Here is a 16328-nt window from a genome sequence, read left to right as displayed (position 1 = left end):
TAAACCAACAAAGAATAAATTACAAGCAGAGTCAAACAAGGGCTTTATCTATGTTAACTGGGTCTGTGAATTCTGGGAAGATGCATGTGAACAGGATTAGCTTGTCATTGTATGGAATTTGCTCACTGCACATTGTCAGTCCTTTTATACAGCTAAAAACTTCACTTTGGAAGTAAGAGTATATGAGAAAATGGGATTTCCCATTACAACAAAGAAGAAAAAATCCTAACTCCATAGCTGCAGAGCTCAATTCAAAACCCAAAGCATGGTTTAAGCCATGCTTGATGTCTATATGTAAATCTGAAAGGATATTGATACCTGAAAAAAAGTATTTCCATCAAACCTTTCAAAAATCACTCTATTTCTGTCAACTTTATTGATCTGCTGATGAACTGTAAGAGTTCTCATGGACAGCAGTCAAGTATAGCTTTGTCTTGTGTACTGTGCCACTTGCATGGTCTTCAGGAATGCCAGTTTTAAAAGACCCTGTCAGGCAGCTGCGGACAGGAAGTTTTCCCCTCTAATTGGAAACTTGGTGCCAATACTCCTTCAAGTCAGACAAAAGAGGTTTGGCACACTTGATCAAATTACAGGATTAGCACCAAGTCTGGGAACCACGGTTTCAACGTGACTTTCTGCCTTACCAAGGGCAAAATGTGATGACAGAGGAGTCTGTGCAAATCATTCAAAAGCAGAGAATAGTTTTTACACCATTACAAGAGATTTCTTCTGGTAAAATATCTTCTTGTGTGTTAAATGGGGGTAAGGAAGTCACTCCGTATTTTTACTCTCTTTTTATCTTCAAGAACAAACCTTTAAGAAAAAGGGAGACCTGCAAGAAGCACTAGGATAGGGAAACACCCCTCGGGTGTGCTTGCAGGCTCACGCTGTCAGGGCAAAGGGTGCTTGAGTGCTGCAGGAATTGCCAGTTACTGGCTGTCCTTCAATGGAAACTAAAACTGACTTGGATTCTCTCCTGTTTCTTTTCTCTTTCAGATACGTTCAGAGTGTAGCCTTGTGGATGGCCTCAGAGCAGGCCAGATGGAACAGGACAGAACCAACCATGTTGACGGCAATAGATTGAGTCCATTTCTAATACCACAGTCTTCTCACGTCTGCCAGGCAGAGCCTTCTGCAGTGAAGGTACAGAATGGGAGTCCAGCAACAGAGAGGTCTGAAGTAGAAGTAAATGGAGACCACAAGCCACTATTCAATAAAAGCAACTTTGGAGTGCCCCACCCGAAGGGAAGTCCAAACAATCGTGTTAGCCCAGACCTTTTACAAGAAAAGAAAGTATATTCCAAATATATGCAAAATGGTGGGATCAAACGCACTTTTAGTGAGCCCTCTCTGTATGGACTTCATGAGAGCAAGAAAGTGAAACAAGATAAAGAGATAAATGGAGAAAAACCTGAGCCAGAGGACAATAGTGAAAAACCAAGTGTCTCCAATTGTTACAGTGAGAAGAAATCTGAGAGTTTTAAAAGACAAGAAAACGAAGCTTCAGATTTGATACCGTCTACAAGATACAACAGCGTTGGTTCAGAAAACCCTCATGACCTTCTGATTCAGGATGAGCAGGAGCAGGAAAATATTCATTGCCATAACAAGGACATTGTCTTACTACTTAAGAACAAGGCAGTGCCAATGCCTAATGGTGCTACAGTTTCTGCCTCTTCCATGGAAAGCATGCATGGTGAACTCCTGGAGAAAACACTGTCTCAATATTATCCAGAACATGTTTCCATAGCAATGCAGAAGAACACATCTCATATCAATGTCATTACCAGTCAGGATACTAATGAGTTGTCCTATGAGACAACATATTCATCCCATACCTCAGGGCAGATCACTTCCCCACAGACCTCAAACTCTGAGCTGCCTCAAGTGCCAGCTGTGGTGGTTACTGAGGTCTACAACACAAAAGATTCCAGTAAACCACCAGGTAGCTGTTCACTTCAGAAACCAGATCTACAGCTACAGCAACAGATTCCAGGCTATGATACTCACCAGTTACCTGTAGGAAACAGTAATATTCATGGAAGCGTAGGGCAGATTCTCAACCAAGACCTCTCTCTAAGTTCCAGCAGTAATCTGCAAGCTCAGAGCACTGCTCTGGAAAGGTACTCTGAGCAAGCAGAAAATAATGGTGCTTTCTTTACACAGAACTCAATGTTTCACAAAGATTCCTCTACTGCTCCTGCTCCAGAAATGAACAGTGCACTGTCTGCCACGGTGAGAGAAGGACACCACTCCTATGACAATAGGTGTGATGAAACTCTTCCTGGGGAGATAAAAAATGAAGGGCAACAGGAGGGACCAATGTCAGAAAGTCCCAGCCTCAGCCAACAACAACTTCAACCTCAGCAGAGCCTTCTGCAACAGGCACAAATGTCACAAGATGTCAGTGAAAGCAACCCGCAAGCTGCTGTGGCCGCCTCGATTCCGCAGCGCCCCGAAGGAGAGACGCTGGCGTCAGAATCTCCCCTCCAAAACCTGCACGCACACAGAAGTGGGGGTGAGTTGCAACAACACTATCAGCATTTCCCAGGACAGAGAGAACCTGAGACTCCTCCTGACAAAGAAAAGGACCAAGTGAAAGAGCCTGTACAACAGGCTCAACATTATTCAAAACCAGCCTGGATAGAACTGGTTTCCACCCAGTTCCGCCAGGGAGAGCCTCCCCAGAAGCCCAGCGAAGCATTATTGCGGTCTATTCTTCAGTACCAGGCAAGCACAGCCCAAACAGTTTATACAAAACAGTATGCTGGAAGTCCTGATTCATTAAAGGGGCCTTCAGGACAGGCCCAGAGCCAGATGATAATGCAACAGGAACAATTTCCTCCACTGTACAAAAGCGAGAGCTCCCAGCTGCAGCCGCATCCCCCAGCTGACCAGCAGCTGCCGTTCCAGAAACACTCACCGCAGTCACAGCTTACAAAGGTGGATTCCCTTCTCAAGTCCCAAGTGCAGCAACACCCTCCACAGCAGCTCCATTTCCAGCCAAGATCAGAACAAGCTGAACAGCCTTTAGGGGCCCCCTTGAAACAGCAGCACTTGAATCCCCAACCAGGGGAAAACGGGCAATTCCTGCATTCACACATCTTGCAACAGATGCTGCAAAAACAGGTACATCCAGTGCAACTGCCATGCAGTCCACAGCTAACCCCAAACCAGCAGCAGGCTCCACAAATGAAAACTAAAGACCTGCCCCAAGCTGTACCCCACCCCCAAAGCAATGCTGAGCAGCCTTTAGACAGGACGTCCTTCAATCAACTTAAAGCAGATGAATGTTTCCAAACTGGGAGTAAGTATGCTAAATCAGCTGCATTCCCACTGCCTAACCCTCAGCTAGGCCTGGAGCAGGTACAGACCATGAACAACAAAGCTCCCCTTTACACTCAGAAGGCAAATGCCAGTCTCCAGCACCCTTGCCCAAACAACAGACACCTGATTTCCGAGAAGAAAGGGAACGCCGCAAATATGGAACACTTTGGAGCCAATAAAATGCAGGACTTGCAGCACGTGCAGTATTTTTCAAATAACTTGACCGCAAAGCAAGATGTGAATCACTGTTTTCAAGAACAAGAACAACAGACACAACAAGCCTCAGTTCTGCAGCTGCCACCCCTCCAGCCCTCACAGGGCTATGGTGCTAGTCTGAACCAAGACCTCCCGAGCAAACAAGCTCCACAGATCCCTCAGCAGTACTTACCACATGGCCAAACTGCCCCCCACGCCCAAGAGCAGAGAGGCTGTCATTTGCAGTCCCAGACCCCTAAGGATTTTCAAAAGCATGCTGCTCTGCGGTGGCATCTTTTGCAAAAACAGGAGCAACAAGCATACCAGCAACCCAAAACAGAGATTGGTCCCAGTGCAGCACGCAAGCCTATAAAAATTGAGGCTGGCACAAAGTCTAATGTCTGCATGCGCCCATCAGCTGGGCAGCTGGAAAACAAAACGTGGAAAAAAACAATTAAACAAGAGAATCAGCACTTTGGCTGCGAGAACACGCAACAAAAGAGCATAATTGAGACAATGGAGCAGCAGTTAAAACAGATACAGGTCAAATCACTGTTTGATCATAAGACTTTTACTCTCAAATCACCCAAACATGTGAAGGTTGAAACAGCAGGCCCTATTACTATCCTCTCACGAAATACCAGTGCTGCAGATTTTGACACTCAAACCCCAATCTTAGATCAGCAAGCAAACTTGTCTGCTGAGAAAACCCCGACCAAAAGAACAGCTGGAACTGTTCTCAATAATTTTTTAGACTCACCTTCCAAGTTATTGGATACGCCTGTAAAAAATTTATTGGACACGCCTGCCAAAACCCAGTATGATTTCCCATCTTGCAACTGTGTTGGTAAGTGCTGAGATGTACTAAAAACATAATAGTTCACAGGAAGGAAATGAGCCTTCAAGCTGGGATCACAGAGTTAGCTGGATGTTTTTGTTGGAATATTTTTTGGGGGTTTTTAAAGAACAGTAATTAGTGAAGACTTATAAAACTGGGATTTTACACACTTATGCCTACTCCACTTACCAACCCTACACAAGGCCCCTTTATCATTATTTCATAAAATCATATTTGATTTTTCAGTCACAATGCTTGTGGCTTCAGATCCATTCTCCTTGAGCAGCAGACATGTAACAACAACATACTGATAAAAAATAGGTTATAACTTTATGACCTAATTTATTTGTCAAGGTTAGATACAGCTTTTAAAAAAACTACCCTGGTCCAAAACTTCTTGAGCCTTGTGGACAGTTTTTGCTCGAACAGTGAAATTGTTGAAGTTTCCCCTAGTAAAGCATAAGAAAAAACAGATGTCAGATTATTCCTCACTTGTTGCAAGAGTTTATCCTTCTTTTCAGGCATTTGTCTCCTGTAAGGCTAAAGAAATCCATAGTTTCATAGAGAAGCTACACAAGCAGCACCAAAAAAAGCAGTGGGGAGACCGTTGTTGTTGCTTGATGGCAAACCCTATCTCTAAGAGCTGGAAAAATAGAGCAGAGGGAAGCAGAGTGACAGGCATGGGCCCTAGCCCAAGCTTTCATACAGTACTGACACTGCACATAGCCAAGTGTAACAGGCACTTTCAGGCTCTACTGCATAAACTATTCAGGCTGAGACAAAAGCTTCTGCACCAAAATGAGAAGAAGAAAATTAAAATCCTTGTTACTGTTTCAGTTACTAGGATTTCGTATTGACTATAAAAGAGGAAAGTAGAATCAATTCTCCAAAATGCAAAATGGACCTTTTTGCTTTTTTGAATGTTGGGGCTGTGTCTCAGAGGTGATATGTGGGAACAAAACTAGGAAGTAGTGTATATCTAGAGCTCCCAGGAAGAACTCTGGAAGCCAGTTCCTTGCTCTTCCTTGTTTGATAAGAAACAACCTTCAAAAGATAAGGTTTTTTTGAAAACACAGTTGTCATTTTTTTGGGGTTTTAAAATATTGTTTCTTCCATATAGTTACCACAAGTTTTTCTGGCACTTATTTCCTTATCCTCACTTTTTTTTTTTCCTACTGAAACCACTAAGCAAACTTAAGAACTTATCCTTCATTGCCATTTTAATTCTTCAGCCCTAGCAGACAGCAGGAAATATAGGAGTATGGAACTCTCTCTGAAGAACCCAGTGCCACAGCATAATCTATAGGTTTATTGCTCTTTCTAATCAATATTGTTCTTAAGAAGATTAAATTAAGCCATTCCCCACTGGCACATTCATATTTATACCATGCCTTCATCGTGCTTCCAGAGGCTGGCTGTCAAGAGCAGCACCACCCATCCAGCCTGTGGAGTTAGCATGGCAGAAAGCATCAAGTCAGCATTCAGACATCAGCCAGCACAGCTCCACCATCTCCTGACCCCAAGCAGGGCCTGCCCATTTCTTTCACACAGCTGGAGCCTGCTTCCTGGTATCAAACCAAACATACAGCATGTGTTGTGACTGCTGATATGGTCCTACCTACACACAGAAAACTGAGGCCACATTCTTGGCATACAAGGGTTTTTACCAGGCCTTGGGCATGATTTTTTTCAGCAAACTCGAGGAGGGGAGGGGTCATTTTGCAGTCTTTTCGTGGGTGGCAGGAATTCTCTGTGTAACCTTAGTGGCCAGTTTTTCAAGCTCTAAGTTCCTGCACTGTAAAAAACAAGTACAATACAGCTCCCTAACATCAATATTTACCACTGTTATCCCATTTATCCTCCTTTCTATATACTGGGAGAGGAGGAAGTGGGAGAAGGAGAAACAATTGTTTGCTGATAACAGGAAAATGCCAATTTGAACGTCAGTGTAGAGCCTGAGGTGTGGAATAAGTGTTTGTGCTAGGGAAAAGCACATAGTCCCATTCACAGCTGTTTGCAGGATTGGCCGTTGCTGTGCATGTTTAGTACAAACTGTGTGGGCAAATACCTGAGACACAAGTGTTTGAAAACTGACCCCAGCCTATGCAGCAGTCTTCTAACAAGCTAGAGGTAAGCTTTGAGACATTGTACATGAAAAAACTGAGCTTCAAAGTAATAACCTTTATTTTGTTTTAAACAGAGCAAATTATTGAAAAAGATGAAGGTCCCTTCTATACCCATCTAGGAGCCGGTCCTAATGTGGCAGCTATTAGAGAAATCATGGAAGAAAGGTAATTAGTGCAAAGGCACAGAGCAGATTAACTTTTATCCTTTTGTGGATGTCAGAATTTTTCCAGCTTTTGCACATAAAGAAATAAACAACTGCAAATCAAGTAATTACTTGTAGGCTCAGCTACTCCAGCGTTGCCAACATTACGCACCCTGCTATTCAGCAGAGAGTATTCACAATATTTGACAGGGCTAACAGCCTGCTGGCTGGCACGGGCTGGGCCCTGGCACACACATGCCAGCAAACCCAAGCCGGAACAAGTTCTCCCCAGCCTGCCAAGCAAGGCGGCTGGCAGGGGCTGCAAAGGCAGGCATGGAGCTGGTGCTCCCTCCGGCTAGGAGAATGCCAGCAGAGAAGGAGGATAAGGAGCAGAATACCAAATTTCAGCATGTTTCCCCTCACAAAATTACTAAATGTTTAGATCTCATTCATTCATGTCCAGAGGAGTGCCACGACATTGCTGGATGGGATTTTAGCCCAAAAATCGATAAGTAGTGTTGTGAGAAAACATTTCCCTGCCTTGGAGTATTGCGCAAACCCAGTCTTATCTTGATTATGGACAATCCCCTCTCATCATGTTGCATCATGTGGTGCATTTATTACATCAATGCTAACCAAACCAGGAATTTTTAAAGGCACAGAAAAGATATATGATATGTGCTGTTTAAAAAGATGAGTAAGCACAAACCTCACCAGCCTACCTAAGATACACAAATTAAAAGCTATCACAAAAGTGACTTCTGCACTGTGAATTCTGCATTACTTGTAGCCAATAACGACCAGATTTTTAGAGGTATCTGGGAATTCAGTTCCCCCCTGAACAAAGAGGCAAAAGAAAAACTATTCAGTTAAATCAGAGACAGATGAGAGTTTGATTTGTTGGTACCTTAGAAATCTGGACTCCACAATAGCAGTGAAGCTCCAGCTAGTTTCAGCTGAAGCTTCCAAAAAGCAGGTGGGCATTATTGTAGTGCTGGGTCTGAGCTAAGGAGCACCATTTCTTAGCAAGGGCTGTTAGCTTGTGTTCATCGCTGCACAACCATGGGGCACTTGTAGCCTATTAAATCCTTCAGATTAAAACTTAAAGTGTTTTCTCTTTCTTAGCACCTCTTTCCCTGTGACTCTTATGGCTACTGGTTTGCCCCAGTAATTTTCAGCTTGGGAGCAGCTTGAGTGCATGTAAACTACATAAATCAGCTTCCTTCTGGGAAGGAAGTGAACACTGATTCTCTGAAGAAATTCTTTACCATCTGTTATCTCCAGAGCTCTCACAACTGGTTCTTTAGTATTTACAAATAATAAATAAAAGAGGAAAGTCATTCATGTTGTAATGTCAATTAGAGAGATGACATTTTTTCTGGTTTTTTACATTGGAAAGTAATTTTTCACTCTTAATATTGACCTTACCTTTTTTCTTTTTTAATCTAATTTCATTTCATGTTGGTAGAAGGAAATTAGGAGATACCATAGCCAAAGTGCAACTAATCAGCCAGGTTCAGCAGAGTATAGCAGCAGCCAATTGAGCAATGGCTAGTGTTCAACTGTACGGTATGAACTACAAAATTCTCTGACTGAAGAACTCCAGAACTCATTAGTTAATTTTGTATCCCTAAGTAAAAAAACCCCAAACCTTTCACTATAAAGATACTCTCAAGCATATACGTTCAGTTGGTGACATTAATCACAACTCAAGCACTTTTAACCTGGCTTCCCATGCATATGGATTGACTGGTAAGGTATCAGCACTGCTAAAGAAGCCAGGATTTGGATTTAGACTTACAATTAATATTTTAGCTATGCCAAAACTAATTTCTTGCAGAATCCATAGCAGATACAGACATTTTACCTCTTCCTTCTTCCAATTCCTACTTTTGCTCAGTGAGATTTGCTCTAGTTTTAAAGCCAATCAGCTTTGGCCTGAAAGCAAGCATGACAAACATCAGGCACTAATTCCTTTCTGACAGTTGAAAAAACTTAGGAGGAAGTCCATTTAATTTCCAGTGTCTAATGGCCAACATATTTCTACAGAGGTATCCACACAATTGTCCTGCAACCAGATTAGAAAACTGATAGAAAATATTAAGATTTAAAAATGTTTTTTTGAATGTTGTTAATTAAAGAAAAAAATAAATACTATTATCCAAGCTTAAGCAGGAAAAAGTGACCTAACAGTTGCCTGCAGAACATGTGTAGTACAACTTCATTTTGTTTGTATAATTTCCTGTGCCACTGAAACTTCACTATGAGATCACATCTAAAAAATAATCATTTTTCATTTCCTTTACAGGACAAAGTTTAAATACAGATACTGGCCCTTAAATATATCACCAAGATTTTAGTGCCAAAATAAGAGGAAAAAGGGTCAAAAGTCCTTAAGGAATCACTAAATGGCTGCATAACAGGAATATACCTTGATTACTCTGCTGGTAAAGGCAAAGAATAAGGAGACTGATTTAGACAGTCCCCACACTTGGCTATTAAAAGTTAACAGCAGTGAGAGTGGCAGAATTCCAGAAATGGTGATGGAAGTGCAGTTTGCCCAGTGCCCAAGGAGCAGCCAAGTGGCCAGGGTGGCTCAGTCTGTAACACTGAGGCCACTGTGTGCTCCTGGGCTCAGCAGGTAGGCAGTCCCAGAGAAATGCCTGGAACTGGCTCAACACATCCAGCACTTTTTTTATTGAGTCAAAATATCCTTCACGTGGCATTTGCCACATATCTCCACCTGGAAAGTGGATCCTTTTTGCTCTGGCAACAGCACTGCTTGAATATGGAGCTAGATCCTGCCTTGAGAGTGTAATCCCCTTGTTTGAACACTTCAGCAAGAGCTGAGCTTGCCCACCTTGGCTGCAAATAGGCACACAAATAGTGTTATTTGAGGCACCTTGTGATCCTGTCTGGAGTACAGAAGTCGAGTAGAAGTAAATAAGTAACAATTTATGAGAGGATTATAAAGTAAAAAAAATAGATATGGAGCAAATTAATCCTGACTTAACTGATTCACACTAAGCCAGAAACAAGCACAGAAAATTAATAAAGTGACTGTTACATGCCAGCTGTTCCCTGACAATTTAATTATGCACATTTCACAGAAATAACTTCAACCCAGAAATTAAAATAAAAATATAAAATTCTTCACCAAAATAAGGAGACTTCTTTTTTTAAAAAATTTCACTTTTTAAAATGTCATCTATAACAAATGCTCTAAAGAAATGTCTAAAATATTTGGTAATAATAATGTGATGCTGATAATTTTTACCCATCTGGGATGTATTAAAGACATTTGCCTTTCTTAATGTATCACTCCACCACTGTAATAAAATCATTAAGACAAACCCATTGCACATCTTTCCCTGTAATTCATAGTGCTTATTTTTCTAAGATAAGACCAGCAAATGTGCTCCATCTTTTCAGTGTTCACACAGAACCACATGAATCTGCTTACTGTACATGTTTTTGTTTTGTTTAAGATTTGGACAGAAGGGTAAAGCTATAAGGATTGAAAGGGTTGTCTACACTGGGAAAGAAGGCAAAAGTTCACAAGGATGTCCAATTGCTAAATGGGTAAGTGATGTAAACAAATTAATGTAGTTCGGTATGATGGTTCATGTGGCTGACAGCAGTGACATGTCCTGTTAACTGACACTAGGAAACTTCAAATAGCTCAGCAGCAGCAGTAATATGGGGTGCCTGTAGCCTGCTGCCACCCTTCTCTCACTCCATTGACTTGTTGCATGGAGAATAGCAAGAATAACATTTAATTCAAAGGTATGAAAACCTGACATTTTCACTGCTGTTTAATTTTAGCCTACAAATAAGTCCAGTAAGTACACCACTGTTATGTCTTTAAAACCACCTCCCAGCTTGAGAGAGGTGTTAGGACATCCTCTCAGCAAACACTGTCATACTTTGGAACAAATTACTGAGTGGTTGGGATTGCTGGGGAAAGATAGCATGAGGAAAAACGAATGCATTGTAGTTTTTATGCATGCCAGACTGCACCCTTTTTAGGAAAAGCTTCTCAGTGCTTATGCTACTGGAAGGACACATTTATTTGAAAAACATCTACTGCTTTCCTCTTAGCACTGTAATATTTGTATGTAATAAGAGGAAGTCACAAAACTGTGAGGCTGGTTATGAGTATAGCTGGTTAAGTTTGGAAGGGAAGGGGAGAGAGCTCCCTTGTCCAGTTATTTAGTCCCTTCCTTACTGCCTGCCTTTGCCTGCATGCTTCGTGCCCTAAGACAGGTGTCCACTACCCAGCTCTGTGCAGGGAGACACCTCACTGCTCACTTCCTCGTGCTCACCAATCAACCTGGGCCACACTCCCAACACAGATTCAGGAGAGGAATCCTGCTTTTACAAAGCTGGTTTCCACCACCACAGCTTTCAATGCCATCAGTCACCCTCTTATAGACAGCTTCATTAAACACAAAGAGTGTTCAACAAAGAGTAGCCCTGCCATATCACAGTGAGAAAAACAGACTGAACTGCCAGAAGCAAAGAGGAGGATACAAGCAGAAGTAAGCTCCCCAGACGCACAGTAATGCTGAGGTTTCCCTCTCTCTTGCTCTTCACATTAAGAATGGCATCGTTTGTGTTGGGGCTCTGGGGTGTGTGTTGCTGTACATGCAGGTAGTCCGCAGAAGCAGTCAGGAGGAGAAGCTGCTGTGCCTGGTGCGCGAGCGAGCGGGGCACACGTGTGAGACGGCCGTCATCGTCATTCTCATCCTGGTCTGGGAGGGGATCCCGACCAGCCTGGCCGACAGGCTCTACTCGGAGCTCACCGACACCCTGCGCAAGTACGGCACGCTCACCAACCGGCGCTGCGCCCTCAACGAGGAGTAAGTGCAGCAGGGCTGTGCTCACCAAACCTGCAGCTCCATCTTCAGACCCAGCTCCTCTACTCATGCTGCTACCCTGAAACATCTACCTTCCCAGCTGTTTCATGTGGTTTGGAAACCCACAAACTTTGTAGGAAACCCAAAGTAAACATTCTTATAAATAGGGAAAAACATTTTTCTCAGAGTTGTGAAGCATCTCAATATATTTAAAAGAAGATATCTCAGCAGGAGCCAGGATAGCTGATACCTCAACATTGAAATAAAAGCTGGGTGCACTAAAGCATACTTGTGTAAGCTGACACAGACCAGCCTGAATTTAAAGAAATTGCACTGTATGTCTTTCCCATGCCTTTCTGAGAGACAAGATCATTTAGACCAAAATTACCACAGCTATCACTGTATGTTACTTTGGCTTCATGGGTAGAGTCATATTTCAGGCATTATTGCTTAGCCCCTGACAGAGGGCTCCCACATTCCTGCAGGGCTGTCAGCCCAAGGCCATGTGGCACTATGAATATCAGTACCTAACAAGGCACCACACAAACTTACCCTCACCCAAGCAAAGCCATGTTTCTCACACAAGTGTAGAACCCCCAAAGATCCTGCTTTGTAGCCAGAAAATTATTCACTCTGATAAATTCTTCTGTTATGATGTGTATGTCTCCCTCTTGCAATTCTACATTATTTACTGGTAGGAGATTATCCACACTGCTAATTCCCTGGAGCACTGGCAGAACGCTGATGGCCACTGCCAGAGCACCACAGGGGGACCTGCCTGCTGCTAACAGCTGTGTTCTCTTATCTTTTAGACGGACTTGTGCATGCCAAGGGCTGGACCCTGAAACTTGTGGTGCTTCATTTTCCTTTGGTTGCTCCTGGAGCATGTACTACAATGGTTGTAAGTTTGCCAGAAGCAAGATTCCAAGAAAGTTTAAGCTGATGGGGGATGACCCAAAAGAGGTTGGTATCCATTTCTGAAATGAGCTTCATTTGCAAAGAAATGTTTTCTGTCACTCTGTAAATAGAGATAGAGTACAAGAGAGCAGGGCCCGAGGCCTCCCTGAGTGCTGTACATGTAGGGTAATTAAATAACTGCCAGTCAAAACAAATTGATTCCAGTCACTGAGCCAGCTGAATCGACTGTCCAAATTCTGACAGCTGGTAAAAGCCCTGAGACTTGAAACCATGTTTGCAGGCTTCCACAATTAGAGGAGAAGGCATGGCCTGAATAATTCTGGCTGTATTAGGCCTGCAACTGAGCATTCCCCAGTGGCACAATGGAAGGGTTACCAGCTAATGGCACATAACACTGCAACTGGAAACCAGAGCGGACTGGTTCAATGGAGACAAACATGATGAAACTCTGAGATGACAATAGAAAGAAGAGGATAGGAAGACTCATTCTACATACAGTCCTGCCCCACTGAATGTTTCCAGACTGGGCTCTGTGTTACAACAAACTGGTGAATGTTTAAAACGAGCCAGAGTAATAAACATTGACCTTAGCCTGGACACAAGATACCCTGAAGCTATGACTGCAGTGACTCCTGGACACCTCCAGCAAGTCATGTGAAGCTCCAGTGGCCTAGTCTGCTTTCTGGCAAGGATGTGCCAATTTAGTCCCTTGCTTGTGCACTGGCATGCTAGTTTCACTGTATTCTGATGTCTTACACAAACACAAGCATTACTCTCTCATAATCAGAGAGACAGATAATTCCACATCCTACAGCCTGTGCTGAAAAGAGTGCACTGTTCAGAATACCATCATAACTAACATACAGGTTTTCCTGCCTGCTGCTCTTCTACAGCACCAAGAACTACAGAATAGCTCTCCTCCATACACGCTGTGGCACAAAGCCTTCTTTATCATAGTCTGCAATCCTAAACTACCTACATTTCTAAGATGATACCTGGCCAGAGCACACCACGGCACTCTTCCAACTTGCATTCTTAGATTTACTTCCTAGGAAAGCCAGATTTATGCAGGAAAGAGGGCTTTACCCTCCAGTCCTGGTCCCAAAGTTAGGGGCAGCCAAAGCATGCATCCAGACCAGGGATTGGGTTCCATAGCACAGACACAGTTTACAGGCAGCACAAACAGAATCCTCACCAATAAAAACTAGAAAATACACTAACAAATGCTAACCTACAGGCCATACAAAAGCTCCACATTCTGGCAGCAGGCACGAGGTCACAGCAAGATATTTTTTGACAATTTCATGTCAAACCAAACTAGGATATTGTCTCATAGTAGGGAATGCAAACTTTCAACACACCAAATGCATTCCTCTCTGAAACCTGTTTTTTCCCAGCTCTTCACATCTTCCTTCAACACAAAAACTCCTAAAAACAAATATGCCATTCCAGTATGCCACCATTCTGTATGCATTTAAAATTAAAGATATGATAAACCTCATACAAGTGAGGTTTTGAATTTGGGATTCTCATCCTTATATGATGGTAAACAACTCTGGAGTATGTTTTAGATTTTTTTTTTATTGCTTTATTTTGACAGTGTGCAATTTAGAGAAAAAAGGAAGTGCGGTCATTCCCACCTCCATATCACCAATTACTAGACACATCCATTCATTGCTTAAGGATTGGAAGGTTTTTGAAGGCTGCAATATTTAAATACTTTGAAATTTCTGCATATAAAAATATTTCAGTATGTCAAAGTGTTGTCATCGCAATGTGCAAACCCCTTAAATTAGCCATATTACTTGGATCATTCTGATGTTATTTCTCTCAAGCTTTCTGAAGAGTATTATATTTCCACAACTCCAAAAAGGAAAATAATGAGGATTATCACACTTAGATCTAAAACATATCCATGTTGAAGAATATAAAACAAATTAGGAATACAGTATATGGTGTTCTACTGCAGGTTTTCCACTACACTGCTATAACTGCTCTATTCCTTTAAAGGCCTTAGAACAAAGAAATTAAAAGGAGATCCACAACAGTCACTGTCTATGAATCTCCTTTGAAACACCAGTGATACTGGTTCATGCCTTTACACAACAGTCCTTACACACAATTGTGTAAAGACCCCAACTTGTTGGATCCCAGATGTACGGCATGGAAGTGTCATTGAACCCTGTTTCATCTCTAACAGGAAGAAAAACTAGAATCCCATTTGCAGAATCTGTCAACCCTGATGGCACCTACCTACAAGAAGCTTGCACCCGATGCATATAACAACCAGGTATGATGGGGGAAAAAAGGAATATGAGCAGTCATGGAAATAACCTGGTTTTTAACATACTTCCCAATGCTTCAGCCTTGCACCAAACCATCACATACATTTTGTGCTAACATTTCTTTGATATCAGCATGAAGACAAATAGAAATGAACAATGTCACTTTAAATGCTCTCACAAGTAAAACTAGCAGGATTTGGTCCACTAAATAGAATTAACCTTTTCAGCTACATCAACACGATAAAATTATTTCACTCTTCAGCTCCAAAATACAAATTTCTTGATTTAGCATGAATTACCATCCAAACCAACAAAGCTGCTGTGTATATGGCATGAAATTGGCAACTGTTTGTACTCAAGTCCTGAAGCCACAGTTTCAGTTCTGCTCTCTCAAGAAGCAGATGAATTTAGTTTTCACCAAAACACCCTTTGTAAACATGCTTTTAAAGTGAAGTTCTATATTTTAATACACTCAGTCCTGTGTATGGACTCAAGTGCCTGCACCGGCCTTCTTGCACGAAGGGATCTGTTCTCAGACACCTTCAGAGCTCTGAAGAGTTTCCCACTGTGGCTGTGTCTCATCTACATTTCATTACAAAATATCTTTCAGATAGTTACACCAAAATTTGACAGCACACCACTTGCAAACATGTAACTGTTAACCTTATTTTCGTTGCTCAGGTTTACTACTGTTAGGAACATTCACAGAACTTGAGTCCCCAAACTTTCAGCATCTACCGCAAACTGTGACATCACCCTGCTTTCCTATTGACAGCACGGTACAACCAGCACAAGACAGATTCTCAGCTTTAACAGAAACAGTCAATTAACAAAAAACTGTACATTATTATCTGCTGTAAAATTCACTCCTTTACTGTGTACTTAGTAGCAGCTAGACAGGGTAAGCAGACTCAGTGCAGACTTACCCAGTTTCACTTACCTGATCTGATAATGTTTGGAGACTCATTATGGAGAAAACTGTGGCTATGTGCCCACTAGCTGTGGTTATCTGTCCAAATATCTGGGAGACATTCTACAAGACAAAATAAGAAGAGAAAGAAAAGAAAAATGAGGTGGTGAACAATAAATTGTTTCTTTGCTTGGGCTGCATTTCTTTTCCCACAAAAATTCACTTAAGAACTTTTCTTCGAGTAAGCTGTGGTGCTGCCCAACATTTGTTGAAAATACATGCTTTTACAAGTTTCAATTTTTACCTTCTGTAATAAGGCATATGTATAGCTTGGCTTATTTCAGGAGTTTCATGTAGACCTTGTATTTGTGGGGAAACTGTACTTGAGCTACTGTCAGTGGCTTTAAAGGGACATGATTGAGTTCTAATTTGTATGATATTGTAAAAGGTTCTAAAACCAAAAAAAAGCACTAAAACCACATTTCAAATGCCCAGATTTATTCTAATCCAAATCTGGACCACTTCTGGATTACAACCAAGAACTGGAAAAGGATTGTTTCCCAACTGGACCAAACAGAACATTTCGGAGAGCAGCTAAACCCATATAGTTTGATCAGACAATTATAGTCTGACTAACATTTCAGACTGCTCACATTTAATTCCAAAGAAGTTTACACAGTTTTCAAGGTTTTTTTCTGGTCTTGTTTTCAGATTCCAGGGAAGTAAA

The 16328-nt window shown here is 42.0% G+C and overlaps 1 protein-coding gene across 2 annotated transcripts in view; it reads left to right on the top strand.

Moving 5' to 3' along the window:
- Positions 1-16328, top strand: part of TET2 (tet methylcytosine dioxygenase 2) — a 71823-nt gene that overhangs the window by 46791 nt on the left and 8704 nt on the right. For both annotated transcript variants that reach the window (XM_074541080.1, XM_074541079.1), the window contains exons 2-7: positions 997-4369; positions 6561-6651; positions 10118-10211; positions 11283-11491; positions 12301-12451; positions 14607-14696. In XM_074541080.1, coding sequence (XP_074397181.1) covers positions 997-4369; positions 6561-6651; positions 10118-10211; positions 11283-11491; positions 12301-12451; positions 14607-14696 — 4008 coding nt within the window. The remainder of the gene's footprint in view (positions 1-996; positions 4370-6560; positions 6652-10117; positions 10212-11282; positions 11492-12300; positions 12452-14606; positions 14697-16328) is intronic.

This window comes from Zonotrichia albicollis, chromosome 5 (genome assembly GCF_047830755.1).
Source record: "Zonotrichia albicollis isolate bZonAlb1 chromosome 5, bZonAlb1.hap1, whole genome shotgun sequence".
NCBI lineage: Eukaryota > Metazoa > Chordata > Aves > Passeriformes > Passerellidae > Zonotrichia > Zonotrichia albicollis.
Note: the sequence above shows the minus strand (reverse complement) of the source record. Positions and strands in the feature narration are given on the sequence as shown.